Source organism: Balearica regulorum, chromosome 4 (assembly GCF_011004875.1).
Source record: "Balearica regulorum gibbericeps isolate bBalReg1 chromosome 4, bBalReg1.pri, whole genome shotgun sequence".
NCBI classification, from domain to species: domain Eukaryota; kingdom Metazoa; phylum Chordata; class Aves; order Gruiformes; family Gruidae; genus Balearica; species Balearica regulorum.
This window is the reverse complement of record NC_046187.1, coordinates 33,793,620-33,808,194: the sequence shown is the minus strand read 5'-3', so window position 1 is coordinate 33,808,194 and position 14,575 is coordinate 33,793,620. Positions and strand designations below refer to the sequence as shown.

Here is a 14,575-nt window from a genome sequence, read left to right as displayed (position 1 = left end):
GAAAAGGAAGCCGGATCAAACAGGTACAATGTGTAATTGTCCCCTTTATAACCACCACCGGCGCTTACTGGTAGGGCAGAGTGTGTGTCTAAGCTGTGGGTGGAAAAATGACCATTTGTATGTACCAGAGACGCTTTGGGCTGCAAGGAGTCTGTGTCCCAGCAGGTCATAACGCTGACCAGGCTGACCAGCACCCTTCCTCTGGGCTCACTGAGTGTGCTGTAGCCAAAGGCAATGTGGGCAAAGCTGTGTCTTCCCCATAATGGCTGCTTGCAGCTGCTCTGTGGATGTGGCCAAGTGTGGGGGGAAAAAGGCAAATGCCCTCTTCGTCCTGCAGTCCAGACACGCATACCGTTGTTGATGCTTGGACACTGTATAGAAGAATGCTTCCCCTGAATTCCAGGGAAGGAGAAAACACTGAAGAGGATGGAACAGGAAAGGAGTAATAAGGTGGGGGGAGCCCAGGAGATTCATACGCAGTCAACAGAACACACTCCTCTCTGAAGCTGAGATTCATGTGTCCCATCCTTCTGCCATCAGCAGGCTGCCCTCCAACTTACTGGCACATCATGTTCCATCTTCCTCTAGGACAGTTGCACCAAGGGTGGCATCCTGCTGTATTCCTCACCAGTGGTTACCTGCTGCGGTGGGGCATCATGTGGGGGTTCAGGCTGTTCCATGCCACTGGCACACTGAACAAGGAGTCACTGTGTTGCCAGATGATGGGGGGGGGGGAAATTAAATTCCCTTGATGTTATAAAATCCTGCCAGGATGCCACGCCTAAAACATTTGCAAGTTTGCCTTTGCAAACTTGATGCATGTGCACGCATGGGTAGATGCACGTCCACAAGCGGGTAACGATGTGTCTTAAATTACAACCTCAGACACTGTTTTTTCCACAGAATCTGTGTCTTATTTAGTATGCACCATGCACAGGGCTGTCTTCGTCAGCAGCTTTTTAGGAGTAAAAGCATCTTACACCTGTCATTTCAAACTCCTTTGAATGCTTAGTTTTGTAACCTTTATACTCTCTATAGGTAACACAGGTAGGAAAAGAGATTTTTGGTAGTTTTTTTTCTTCAAATTCTTCCTAAATCCTTCTGGTATAATCTATAATTCCAGAAATTCTTCTGTCTGTAGCCTAAAGGCTCACCACTGACCCCTTATCATTCTCACGTACCACAAATGATGGACAGAAACTATTTTGTAAATAGATTTCTATAGATTATGGCAGATAAATAAGCACTTCTCTTGGCAATCAAAATTAAGCTATGTCCACAGAAGATAAAAATGGAAAACTTAACAGGCAGTAGATACCAGTGCTCTATTTGTATTCAGTGCGAAGGACAGACGTTTTTGGAAAGCCTTCCAAGTCCAAGCAGACTTTTCTTTTTCTGTATGCAGGTGATTTCCCAACCTGCTTATATTTGAGGAAAACAGTTTGACCAGTGGTTTTCAAAGGCAGCAATGCATGCTTCTCCAATTTGGAAACATTCTTGTCAGTATAAACAAAACCAGCTCAGTTCTGTGGTTGAAATATTGAAAAAAGGAACTGATCCCTATTAGGTTTTTTGGTGGGTTTTTTTTTTTTTGGTATTGTGGTCATCACCTGTTGATCAGCAAGAAAGTCTTGTGCATTGTGCACCTATGGTAGGATTTAAGAACAGTCTCAAGTGCATGGTTTTCTAACTTGATGGACTATACAGGCAGAATCTGTGAAATGACTATAAATAGGAATAGAAGATAAAATTACTAAAAATGGATCCCGGGGTGGTATTTCAGAAAGTGACTACAAAAGCACCCAAAGAGTAAGGCGTGGACTGCAATCTTTGTTGCCCCAAACTGAATACCTTGTGCCCAGGTGGCGTCTGGCTGCTGGCATGGCAAGGGATCCAAGGGAGGAACCCAGATGGGATGCACAGTGCCGGCTTCCTCCACAGAGCGAGCGTGGGTGCTGGCGGGTCGCAGGGGCTGTTCAGCAGGGCAGGGGGGACACCAGGCTGGCTGGCCACCCCCACCTGCCCGGCGCCGCTCGGGCTGGCGCAGGATGTAGCACGCAAGGTCATCTCTTTGGGAAATTTAGGACCATACTTTGGTCTCTGAAGCAACTGCTGCTGTGTCTCAGACAGAAGCCCTGTTCAATGTGAACTTGAGTGATTAGCACAGCTATTACTGCATCTATAAATAGAATTCATCTTACAATATATTAAGTTTAATGATATAATAAATAGATTACAGTTAACTTTAATAGGAGCACAATGAATGGAGACGCAGTTCTTATGAAGAACTGCTGCCATTAGTGAATGTTTTGCAAGATGCATTATATGTAATACCTTCTTCTTCCTTTGAAAAATGAATAATGTAACAATACTGTGTAGAAACCAAACACAAAAAAGCAACTCATAATGTTCCTGTTGCATGGAAAGCAGTCAAGTACGTGAAAGTGCAGGTTGCATTAACAACCTTAACTCTGCTCCTTATGAATATGCATTATGAAAAATGTTTATTATGTGATAATATTGCTAGTTTTAAAACAAACCATACAAGATTTCTCTGTAGGAAACTTGCATGTGGTTACTGTCACAGGGAATTAAAAGCAACGTGAAGCCTATCTCCGCTGGTATTTTTGTTTTCATTTATCTTTTTCTTTAACAAGAAAAAAAAAATGGGAAGAAAATGTTTTGTGGTTTGGTTTTGGTTTTTTTCAGTGAAATAATATACAGTTCTAATGAGGCCAGCTCCCTGGAGTTTTAACATAACATGTTTAAGGAAGGTTGACATTATACCCCCTGCCTGTGGTTCACCTTGTTGTGCTTGTTTTATGGTAAAACTTCAATATTTGAGTGTCCATTTCCATTTTACAGAGACTTAAGTATGTTTTTCAATGCAAATAAGTCACTCTGTGGTAATAATACAGCCCCCTGGGTTTGGAGGACAAAGCCTAACCCCCAGTTCCTTGCCATTTCACCTAAGGCTGTAGGTTGGCAAGTGTTTCAGGTAGCTCTTCTGGGGGCTTGGGAGGAAGTTAAAAAGGAGAGCAGGCTGTACCTCTTGCTATGCTGCCACAGGCAATCTGTGTGGCCATGCAGTGAGGGAGATGGGGAATCTGACCTGGCTGTTAAGAATAGCCCAGCAAAAAAGTGTCCTTAGATCAGCTGCCACCCCGGTTGACCACACAGCCATACAACGAAGACTGTGGTGGTACACCTGAGAAGGTGGCACAAGCATAGAAATGAATGGCCAAAGGCAGCCACGGGTGCAAGGACTGCTTTTTTTTTTTTTTTTTTTTTTTAAGTGGTTGTGCTGGCTTAAATGCATATCAAACTATAGCTGAGAGTATGATGCCTCTAGGTGTAAGTAATAGGCTTATGCTCTCTGTGTGGGATACTTGGTTCACAGTTCCTCATACCTTTTTCTCAGTGGTGTAGTTGGCTCAAGAAGTTTGTGCCCTTCCTGTGAATTGCTCATTTGCTTCTGCTGGCTCAGTTGTTTGTGAAGGCATGGTGGAATATTAAACCAGTAACTGGTTCAAAAAAACCCCCAAACCCAAAGGAAAAAACTTAAAACTATTTCTCCTCACCCCACATCAGTTAATGAATCTGGTTCACAGAGCATTTCTACAGATACTTGTTCCTGCAGAAATAAGGGCGAGAGCTATTCGGGGATGGATATGAGCAGGCGAGACCTGGACATCTTTAAGCTTGTGTTGCCACTGACAAAGTGCGTGGAACTGTCCCCTTCATAAGTGGGTGTATGACAGCTTTGGCTGTACTCCTTTAAAATAACCTAAGCATTGAAGCATACATTGCAAGTTCTGTCCCCAACTACAGGCAACCAACAAAGAGGACAGGAAGGTATGACCTTCTGTCCTGGTTTGGGCTGGGACAGAGTAATTTGTTTAACTACAGTACCTTACTTTGCATAGAAATAAAGAACAATAAGGTGTGGGAAATTTCAGTTTGAAAGCAGTCTTCAAAATGCTTTGCCAAGAAACATTATACAATTAGTAAAACAATTGAGTAGTACCTATCATTCTTTGTAGTATGTATTCTCCACTCCATTTAAGTAAGCTTTAGAAGACTTTGTGCAATTTACTGTAGTGCCTCTGTGTGTCTTCCTCCCATAATAGAGTTCCTGTTGCTTTCCCTACCTTAAGTTCATCAATACTGCAAGAATGTGTCATTGATCAGTAGGCTGCTGATGAGTACACATTGCAACGTGCAGGATTGTGTTTGACACATAAGATCATAAGCTTAACTTTCTTTCTGTAACTATGTTGAGGCAAACATGCTGGCGTGGACATCTCTAAGCCTGCTGCAGGCATTATAATAAACTGAGTAGAAATGTCTCCACCTAAACTGCTTCCAGCGAGCCATGTTGCACTTGTTCTTCCTTCATACTCAGGATGTAGCAGCTGTTGGTCACAAACTGGTGCGCTTAAATTTATTTCTTCAAGTCTGTTCTGTTGCATCGATATTATTTGTATATTCTACACAAACGCACGGTTACACCTGTGTGATAAGGTGCATTGTACGCTGTGCCCTTGAACTTTGCCTGTTATCCAAGTACTACTTTTCCTTAATTGGTCAGTGTCCTAGAACTTTAACTTTGTCTTGCCCTGCCTGCAGGTTTGGAATTTACCCATAAAATTGCTCCAGCTCAGGATCTAGGATGCACGCTAATAAATCTCAAATTAGCGACAGCCTTAAGGTCATTGCCTAGCCCAAGCTAAACCAGGAGAAACCATGAGAACATGAGGTTTCCAAGATCCCAGTGGATCACTTGTTTAATTTCATGATAAGTTCAAAAAGAAAAAGATCTGACAATAATAGTGGTGCCCTTTTGCAGGGGAAGAGCCTGCCCTGGATTACTTTGGAACATATTTAACGCTTGCTGTCGGATGGGATTGTTTTTTCTTCTTCTGAGACTTTACACAAGTTGGACTCTAGCAGCTGCCTTTCTCCTTGGCTGAAATGGGAACTTAGGCTTTTAAATGTAGGTGTGCTAAGCTAAGCTGTAGATAAATGTCTAAAGCAGATGGCAGAAGTACCTCTCTGTGGGGCCAGATTCTTGCCTGAATGGGAGCATTTGGCAAATTAAATGAAGTATGTGGTCGGATGAAGAGGTCGAATACAGAAGACAAAGCGCTGGCTGCTGCAGCAGCCCTAACTAGATTACCAAGCAGAAGGGAAGTGTTTCAAACCTAAGCGGGTCCAAATTTGAGAAAGGCAAAAATAACTAAGCGTGACTGCCCTTCCTGGGTTGTCTTCACTGTCTCCAGAGTAAATCTTGTGCAGCTAAGGATTTGGCCCCTCTTGATTAGGGCGTTTGGTTTCCTGGGTGGAAAAAAACCCCAATCCTATTAGACAACACACAGAAATCCCTCTGAAACGTTTCTAAAGCAGTCAGTCTGCTAAACGTCTGCTAAATGTGCAGAGTACACAGAATCCCTTCTGGCACCGTCGTGAATGATGCATTTACCAATATTAATGGAGATACCAAACCATATTGCTCCACAGTTCCTCCTGCACACATTATGCTCCTAACGCACATAAGTGTATGTGAAATGCCAATTACGGTTTTTGCTTTCCATAGTTTAAGCACCAGTGTACTTCCAAAATGCTGACTGGCCATTACCATGGCCAGACCATCCTGTGGTCTCTCCACTCAAAAATGTTTCTCCAACCAAAAAAACAAAAATGTTGTTTCTTTGGTCTGTTGCGCTGTAATCTCTGTTCTTCTGGGGATTATATAGCTCTGCGGGTGATTTCTGTAATTCATTCTGGTCTTTCATTAGAAGTAATAGACGGTCTTAATTACAGCATGCCACATGACAAACTGGTAAAGGTGCTAGAAATGTTGCCAACAGGAAAAGAATTGGATGGTGTGAATTTTTATTAATTAAGAGCTGGCAGTACTGACGGGAAATAAGATTGGACTTGTGTCCACTGGAAACTATGTAATTTTGGTGTAGACATTTTTCTAAATGTCATTAATTGTATGCTGTTTGAGGTTTTAAAAACTTGAAAAATTATCTTCAGCTGAAACAAAATAAACCCAACCTTTGAAGTTGAATATATATATCAAATAGAGAAAGAAACATGGCAACTGTTGATTTTTCTCTTAACATTGCTTTACAAACTATAGTCTTCCTCAATCTACCTCAATTTGTGATGAGCATTTACTTTATACCATTAAGTCGGTATTCTTGGAGAGTATTAAGTTACTGCAATAAATATTATTGCAAATGTCAGTAGAGATGTAAATGAATACATCATCTCTGCTACTTGCTGTTGGGCTCTCAAAAGCATCGGAGGGGTTGGGGCCATATTCCTCCACTGTTGTACTTTCCAGGGAGGTGCAGAGTGAAGCTGTGTGACCCGCGGCACTGCTTGGTCTTCCTGGGTTGGGCAGCGGCTCCCCGCTACTTTTGTAAAGCCTGAAGTTATTTCTTACAATTGAGAGTGTGGTGTAGTTGTGACACTAAATATTTCCGAGGACAAGGGAGTTCTCAAAGTCAAGGGAGAGAAAGCCTTTCCTTTCTAGGCAGTAATTTAGAGTGGGACCCTAACAGTAGGTGCCCTTAGCCTCTGGTGGAGTGTGGTCCTCTCCATCAACTACTGAGAGCCCAGGCTGTAGTTAGGCATTTTGGGAAAGAGCAGACACCCAACTAGAGTAGTCTTGCAACTACCCAGAGAGTATCAAACTTAACTTGAGGTAGAGCGGATGATTTTTTATTTGCAGAGAACTGAAAGTGGTACCACTATAGAGAAAAATACTAAAAAAGTGAGAGCCAGAACCATATGCAATTTTTCTCTCTTGCTCTGAGAAAGGCAGACGGCTAGATGAAAGATGGTCACCATTCAAATGTCAAAATCTGTCTGTGGTAACTGTATCTAAAATTAGGAAAACCCCTAAACCTTTTTTGCAGAATAAATACCTGATATACCAAGTTTTCTACCACTGGCAAATGATTGTTGGGGTTACTACATGGGTCCTGACTAAGGCAAAGAAATTAGCGGTTAAGTTGGTGAGTTTTTACCATGAGAGAATATCTGCCGCTCGTTACCAAAAGAGAAGGAATTGGCAATAGTAGTACTCCAAAAGAGAGGAAAATAGTAATTTCTAATTATTATTCAACTCATTGACTGCTTATTCCAAAGCGCATTTTGTTCAAAAGATAAATCTAGTTATGCTGTCAGGTTACACTTGCCTTTGGGCTGAGGGAGAGGCTGATTCCTGAGGATTTCCTGCCAGTGCCCGCTGTGATGCTGGAGGAGGAGTAGCCGTCGTCCCCCCTCTGCATCGAGTGCGCTCACGCTGGAGAAGGGGCAGAGATGGCTGTGAACATTACAGGGCATTATGCATGAATGTATATAAAGTACTTCTAAATCCCTACAGCGATAATGTTCAAATTCTTTCTTACTCTGATGATTTGGGTATTAATTCGCTTCCTGTGATTATTTAATGTGTATATGCAGCCTATGTGTTTGGTTTTTTTTTTCCTTCCCCTTTGCATGTAATGTGCTAGCAAAGGAAGAAGACAGTAATAGTCTCCCGGGATATGTTACGCTCTGTTCATATCTGAGGTATGAAGTCAACTCAAGACCATTTTGTTCTCATAAAATATACAGCACTGCAGTTTAATGGATAATGGCATAAATGGCAAGATTTGATGGGCAGAACCATATTCTCTGGGAGACGAAAAAGACTATGAGTGTTGGATGGGAGATATATAAAACTGGATAGAAGCAGGATCTTGTGTGCTAGGGGGTACTGATTTTGCCTAATCTGAGTGTGCTAACACCAGGCACACTCAGCTATTATAAAGTAATAATACATAGGAGATTTTTTTTTAAAGTACTAACGAGGAAGCTGACAGGGTTTACAGAAAGTAATTCCCCTCCTTTAGATGTGTGTTCTTTTTTCTACTTTTTTTGTACTGTTTTGGGTGATAACGATGGTTTCCCCTAGGGTCCACAGGAACCACTACGTGTTTGCTTCTGTTTGAGCGCATCTGAGCGCAGCTGCTGAGCATCTCTGGTTCCCACTGCACCTGGGGAAAATTATAGGGGAACATTGCAGCTTCAGATCATGTTCTGGGTATGCTCTGCTCTGCTCTGAACTTTGGGCAGAAAACTTTGAAGGAGGGAGAAAAAAAAAAATCAGGAAAAATTGCAGAAGCTAGAGCCTCTGAGTTGTCTGTAGAGAAACTAAAAAAACCAACAACAACCACAACAAAAAATACAGCTGCCTAGCTGCTGCACTGGTTGCAGGTATCTGGGTATTTGTCTGAGAGCCCAACCATATGTCAGGAACTTCAGTGCCCTTGAATCGAACCATAAGGGTGAATTGAACAGATTCGTTGATGTGCACAGAGTAGGAGGCAACTGAAAAAGGACTGTTCTTTAGCAAGTAATTACCTAGGGCTTTCCTTAACGCTTTCACTGAAATATAGGTGAGAATCCTTCATAGGGTTTGTATTTGAAGACCAAGCTAAGATGGCTTGGTGTCGCCTGAGGGCTGTCTTTTAACAGAGGGGAGCCTGTGCGTGTGTGTGCGTGCAGGCTCCTCTGCCTGCGTTCCGGGGAAACCCTGGACCTGCTCCTGCCTTTTACGGCTTTACCGCCGCTATGCTGCGAATTAATATTTTAATGTATGTTACATAATTGTTGGATTTGGGTCTTTCAACTCCGAACTCCTCAAACCCCGTTTATTCTATTGTTTAGCCAATAGATGGTATTTCAGCATCTTTTTCCCTGGCAAAACTGCAGCGTATTTCAAATTATTCTAAAATTAACCGCACTTTTGACGGACTAATTTGCGTCCGTCCACAGAATGCAATCATGTGCAAGTCCAGCCAGGCTCGCCGAGGGCGACGGTATAATTATAATTAGTGGAAATGAGCTTGTTTTGCTCCCGCTTGGAAAACCATGAAGCGTGTGGCACTGGGGTACTAGAGCGAGGGTTGGGGGGGCAGGCTACCGGCCTCCAAGGCGGTTTAGGGGAAGAGGGCAAAAAAAGGGGAGGGGGGGGAAATAACCCCAACCCACGCAGCGTGATTTCCCCCCCGCCTTTTGCCGGGGTGGGGGTGGTTTCCCGCCGCCGGGCCCCGCGGGCTCCCTCCCGGCCGCGCAGCCCGCAGTGCCGCGCCGCCGCTGCGGAGGCGGGCGGGGAGGGAGGGACGGGGCGGGCGCGGGGGGAGGAGGGAGGCGGGGGGCGGGAGGAGGCAGGCGGGCAGGCAGGCCGGCGGGCAGGGGGAGCCGGGCTCCGCGCGGCGCGGGCAGGGCAGGGCAGGGCCGAGGCGAGCCGGGCCGAGCCGAGCCGCGCCGCCGCCGCCCGCCGTGCCCGAGCATGTCGGCGCGGGAGGCGGTGACCTACCTGCCGGAGAAGGGGCTGTACTGCCAGCGCCTGCCCGGCCGCCGGGCCCGCGGGGCGCCGCAGCCGCGCAAGGGGAAGCGCGCCGACACCATGGGTTTCTACGGCACCCTCAAGATGATCTTCTACAAAGTGAGTGGCCGCACCCTCTCCCCCCCTCCCCCGGCTACGCGCCCGCGGAGTGAGGCGGGCAGGGGGCAGGGGGGCGGGGGCCGGGCGGGGGGGGGGGGGGGGGCGCGCGTTTTCCGCGCTGCCGCTCCGCGGGCGGAAACGTGCCGGCGGCGCGGGGCTGCCGCTCGGCTGTCGCTCGGCTGTCGCTGCAGTGTGCTGCCGGGGAGCCCTGCCAGCGCTTGGCGGCGGGTGCTGATGCGGAATACAGTTTGCTGCCCTTTTTTTTTTTTTAAAAAATATACTGCAATCTCAATTATTTCGATAAATAAACGTTGTCTAAAGGAGTTGTGTTTTCCTAGCTACAGATGAAATATTTACGGGGATGTTTGCTCGGCGGTTTCTGTTTTTTCGGTTACACAGATACCTTACTGATGTCTAAATCTTGTGACTAGACCTCTCTGTCATAGAGAAAGTTTTATCTTCTTCGTATAGTAAACGACATTTTTGACCGTGTATTTACTTAGCACCTTCTGAGATGCTGCAGGTCTGTCTGTGTGGTGGACCCCAGGAGAAAGTTCCCTAAAATACCTGAAAAAAAACCAAACCCTACCAAAAGAAATGGGTGAAATAATTATTAGGCAACGGAACAGAGAACTGCATGTTGTTTTCTTTGCTAACGCAAAAGAGTAAATCACTATAGCTGCTTATTCTACTGCAGGCTTCGTACTTGTTATTTTTAAGGTGTGCTTTTGGAAAACTGTATCTCCCTCTTAGGAGAAGCAGAAGAGGAATATGATTATGATAACCTCTCAGAAAGGCAAGCTGGAAATAAAAATTTTCCTAGAATGGGAAAAATCCTTTCTGAGAAGTCTATCATCAAATACTGATGAAATTCATGCTGAAACATCTTATTTATGCTTCCAGTAATTTTGGTGGCTTGCTCGTCTAGCACAGTGATAAAAGATGGTATCCGTACTGATTTTCTTGGGGGAAGCGCGGGGGGCTGCTCTTCCTGGGGCGTGGGGAAGCGGCAAGGGTGAGGTTGGTGGTTCGGCAGCGCTCAGAGCGGTTCTGGCTGAATGCTTGTCTGGTGAAATGCTGTGGAGTGTCCCATGTGAGGCACAGGCAAGGAAACACGGCTACGAGGCCAGCTCTTCTGGTTGCCTTGTAGCTGTTACTGTAAAAACGAGCCTAGTTAACGTTAGTTAGCTTTCCTTTGTAATCACTAATGAAGCAAAACACAAGATCTTCAGTGACTGATTTTAGGGAAAGCCATAAAGATATTTTAAAAGTTAAAAAAACCCCACAAACAACAAAAACCCACCACAAAAGTCTATGGACCAGCTTTAGAGAATCCTGTTGGGTTTTTGGTGTTTTGGTTTGAGGCAGGTAGACTGATACAGTAAATGGTTAAATAGCTATGTTATAATGCAACATTGAAAAAGATCAAATCAGTGGTGTAAGAAAGATACCAACTTTTAAACTGTATCAAATAGGAATTTTTGAAAAAAGGGAGCAAATGGTCAAACTAAGGTTTGAATTGTTACACAGGTAGTTTATGCGTTTTGCAGCTCACAGTTGTAAACAGCAGTAAGCATCCTTCTGCTGGCTAAAGTGTTTTGGTGCATCACATCTTAAAAAAAAAAAAAAACCAACAAAAACCTCAGAAATCATATTTGGCGTGCGTGTGTGTCATTGAATCCAAAAGCCTGTGGTTAAAGATTACCCAAATATGTAGAAAGTAATCTTTATTTGTCTGACTGGATAAATATGGCTTTCACTGGTTTCCATCTCTTTGGTAATTTTTGCAGACTGGCTTCCCCTTTTAGCAGCTGCCCTGCTCATTATTTGGTTTTGATCATATCTAATTGCGGGTGACATTCAAGACCGAGGTTTAGTGTTTTTCATCTTTACCCTTCTTGTAAAAATGTCAGTTAATCTGTCAGTCGGTTTTACTGCAGTTTTATAAATGTTTTCACTGTACAACTTTAAAATGGTAGGCAAAAGAAATATTTGATTTTTTTTTTTTTTAAGGCCCTAAAATGAGTATTTGGTTTATAATGCAGACAGGCTACCTAAAATTTAACCATATCCATGAGACTCTTAGCATTGAACCTGAACACAAAGAATGAAGGGGTTTGGTTTAGTTCTTTCCTTCACCTCCCAAGAGAATAGAGAGAGAACAGTTTAGTAAATAAGCCAACACAGAGTTCTGCACACTTTTTAGCATTTGAATTTAAAAGAATACAATTCTGGTAGGTTTTGGACCCCAGAACAGCAATTATCTATACCTGCACAATGTAAAACATGTATCAAATATTGTTGAAGCTAGAAACTAAAATATTGCTTTAAATCATCTTGTGCATGTCAACTTTGTTGAAATTCAATATTAAAGTAAAAGGTAAAAATGGATTAATTTTACAGAAGTATGGCATAAGTAAGGCTGGTCATGTAACTAAATCCGTGTTGTTACTCTTTTCCCTCACCTTGCAGATGAAGAGAAAGTTGGACCATGGCTCCGAGGTCCGTTCTTTCTCTCTGGGAAAGAAACCCTGCAAAGTCTCAGAATACACAAGGTAATTAAATGCAATAATAACAGATCACTGGATCCTGATTCTTGCCTATATCTCGTCTTTCCAATTGCTAAGCCAGATTCATGGCTCCTCTTAATGTTAAAGCACTGTAAAGCAAAGAAGGGGTTGTATCAGCATTCGTATGTTGCTTAGCTAATTTAAATTACGAGAACTGAAGATGAGTTTTAATGAAGTAGCCGGACTTGCATTTCTTCGGTTGAGGTTTGTGTTTAATTCTAAATATAGCATGCCCATTTACTTAGAGACTTTTTGAGGGCTGAAGCATTCCTGGGAATAAAATCAATCAGATTTTTAAAAAGGGACATAATGATAAAACCCTAAGACTATTACAAACTGTGATCAAGTGTATCACTTTGCTATGGTAACAGGAATGAGAGAATGGAAATTTATGTAGGCAGAGCAGACCATCTGATCTTAACAGGAACACACACGTACTTGTTATCCACAATATGAAATTATTACGGGTTCTAGTCTGCTTCCTTACTAGTCCTAAATGGTACCAGATCACACAAATAACTGCTGCTGTTCCAGTCAGATGCTTTCTGGGGTAAAGCACTCCTAAATGTGAGAAACGGTGGAAGAGCAGGGCCCTGGGTGCACGCCTTACAACTGCAGTTCTTACTGTATAGTTGCCATAACAATTGTGCTCGGATGTCACGCTGCTTCCCATCCTGTTTGAATTTACACCATTTTATGTTTTTTCCCTGTAATAAGCATCAGCCCTCCCGCAAGCATTGTGCTTGCCTCCCAAAACTGCCTGGGGATGTTGTTTCTTTCGAACACACTATAGTAGTGTTCAGTCACTGATGGATCTTTCAAAAGTAATTTAGATTTTATTTCTCTTCCTTTAAGAGGTTTATCAGGTGATGAGTGAAAAGCTAGGACAGTGTGGGGAAACAGGCTCCAGGGTTGCTTTTCAGACGTGTAAACGCTGCAGTAGAGAAGAAGAGGTGATGTCTTGTTGCTGAGGAGCACGTGCTGCAGCTTCCACATCCCTCTTAAGCTGGTAGCTTCTCTGGGTTTCTATATTAGCCTAATGGAAGAACGCTCTTGTTGGCCACCAGTTCTTCGTGTGACACACTGTGCTCTGCACTCCCCTAAGAGTAAACAGTTCAGCATGAAAGAAAGTACACTTTTTGTCAAGGGTATCTGTCAGATTCCAAGGAACCGCTGGACTTGTCTAGCTTCCACAGAAACCTGACCAGCTGTTTCAGGGGAATGAAAATATACAGGAAAAATAAAGCACGAACGAAAATCTTGTGGTTTAATCTCAGGTCAAAGCAAAGAGGCTTTTAGATCCTGTTTTGAATAACTGGTTTTGACTGAGAACCAGTTTACAGCAGAAAAAATTAAAGTGTAACTGTTCTACTGGGGCGAGCTTGAGGCCACATAATGCTCAGATCCAATATAAGCCAATTTTAGAGCCTTATTTTGGACCTTAAATAATAGGCCTTCTGCTGGATCTCTGTACAGGTGATGAGAATGAGTAAGCTGTAAAAAACCGATTTTATTTTAAAAATACTTTCAATTGACATTGCTTGGATTTTGAGTCATTATTGGCATAAAAGAATTCTTAAATAACATCCAATCTTCTCTTTCAAACTGTTTGATTATATTTTATGTAATAATATTTAGGCAAATGATGCAGTTCTTGTGCCTGCTTGTTTCCATTTTCCCTAGGGTCAGACACACTTTAAAATTGACAGGTCTGATGAACTTTTCTTTGCACATAACAGGTAAAGCCAGGAAACAAATGTCATTAAGAGGATCCTTCATCTGTGAAACAGTATTTTTAGATCAACTTCGGTTTCTGTTATTACTCAGTAAAAGTAACAGTTCAAAATAAGCCTGTACAAGCCAATTTTTACTTTTCTTTACCAGTTTGGGTAAATGGTAAGACATGCTATGATTGTCCTTCAGAACAAGGAAGAGTAGAGTGAAATCTTTGTAGATTATGATGAGATAAATATTAAAAGGAACTCACCTTGCATCATTTGAAGCTATTTCTGTAGCCACTGAAAAGTCAGTAAAACCCTGAAGCTCGTACCTACTAAAAAGCTGGATTTATCATACACAAAAGCAAAGCGGTTTTTGGAGTCCCACACTGTACTTAAAATTTTCGTGCTTGTGCAAACACTACTGGAGTTCCAAATTTCCTGCTAGGGAATACAACTTTGATATTCTGTGAACGAAGTACTTTACATTATGTAAAAAAAAAAAAAAAAAGAAAACCCAGTCAGCTGTATTTCTTTAGGCTCCTACAATAGCAGCTTAATCCCAGCTCTTTTAAAAGCTCCATCCCATATGAATGAGCTGGGTTTTAACATGTCAGAGTGAAAAAATCAAACTGTAATTCAGGGAGCACCTTTGGCTCCTTTTCCCTCTTCACCTCACCCCCCCCTTTAATTCCTGTGTCACTCCATCAACACGCAAACTTTAAAATACTGTATGGAGTATTTCAAAGCGCAATTCCAAACCACTAAGCCACTAG

General features: G+C 43.0%; 1 protein-coding gene across 4 annotated transcripts in view; it reads left to right on the top strand.

Annotated features, from left to right (window-relative positions):
• Window positions 1–14,575, top strand: part of FBXW7 (F-box and WD repeat domain containing 7) — a 186,164-nt gene that overhangs the window by 143,936 nt on the left and 27,653 nt on the right. For 3 of the 4 annotated variants that reach the window (XR_012835289.1, XM_075751694.1, XM_075751696.1), the window contains one exon: window positions 11,984–12,066. Coding sequence is in view for 3 of the 4 variants with exons in the window: in XM_075751694.1 (XP_075607809.1) it covers window positions 11,984–12,066 (83 nt within the window). In the remaining variant the exon portion in view is untranslated. Of the gene's footprint in view, window positions 1–9,245; window positions 9,512–11,983; window positions 12,067–14,575 lie in introns of those variants that run through there. The other variant, XM_075751695.1, reaches the window with a different exon arrangement.